The sequence below is a fragment of the Cystoisospora suis genome (assembly GCF_002600585.1).
Source record: "Cystoisospora suis strain Wien I chromosome Unknown contig_5235, whole genome shotgun sequence".
In the NCBI taxonomy this organism is placed as follows: Eukaryota; Apicomplexa; class Conoidasida; order Eucoccidiorida; family Sarcocystidae; genus Cystoisospora; species Cystoisospora suis.
In genome coordinates, this window is record NW_027158026.1 from 8,064 (window position 1) to 8,710 (window position 647).

Consider the following 647-nt stretch of genomic DNA (forward strand, 5'->3'; position numbering starts at 1 on the left):
AAGAAAGAAAGAAAAAGGAGATACACCTCAGGACTTAACTATTCATCGCGTAAGAAGATCAGGTTGTGTTTAGGAAAAGAAAGAGATGAAAAGAAGGAAGGAAGGGCACGGGGGCACCAGCACATAGGACCCTGGATGTATGTATGTATGCATCGAGATGAAGGAGAGGAGGATCGATAGCTAGTTGAAAAAGATTCATTCTTATCATCCATTTTCTGACAACGGGGGCATATGTATATCCTCTTCTTCACCTCTGAAGCTCTTTCTTTGTGTTTCTTCTTCTTGTTGTCTCAACTTCTTCTGTCTTACCTGTTCAAGGCAGTTTAATCCAGCATCGATTTTTTCCTTTCGATTCATGGCGACATGAGCACTGAGAGCCTGCCATAATTCTTCTCTTAGCATGGCTACATAGGTGGTTTCTGAGCTGACGAGATCTTCATCGGCTTGTGTGAATGTATCTGCCTTTCTTAGCCATGGATGTTCTCCCCCTCCTCCACCTGCCCCACTTCCACTATGGTGATAATGAGGATTGTGATAGGCATCCTCATCATTTGTCGTTGAAGTCAAAGATAAAGCGCTCGACGTCATATTCCCCACTCCCTGCTGCTGCTGTTGTTGACCTCCCCCTTTCATATGATATCCCCCCC

General features: G+C 44.7%; 1 protein-coding gene across 1 annotated transcript in view; it reads right to left on the reverse strand.

The window, feature by feature from the left end:
* The window catches only part of CSUI_009016 (arginine decarboxylase), a gene marked incomplete at its 3' end in the record, with an annotated part of 8,188 nt that extends 7,568 nt beyond the window's left edge, over nt 1–620 (reverse strand). The window contains exon 1 of the mRNA XM_068069135.1: nt 252–620. Coding sequence (XP_067918889.1) covers nt 252–588 — 337 coding nt within the window. The remainder of the gene's footprint in view (nt 1–251) is intronic.
* Nucleotides 621–647: the final 27 nt, after the last annotated feature.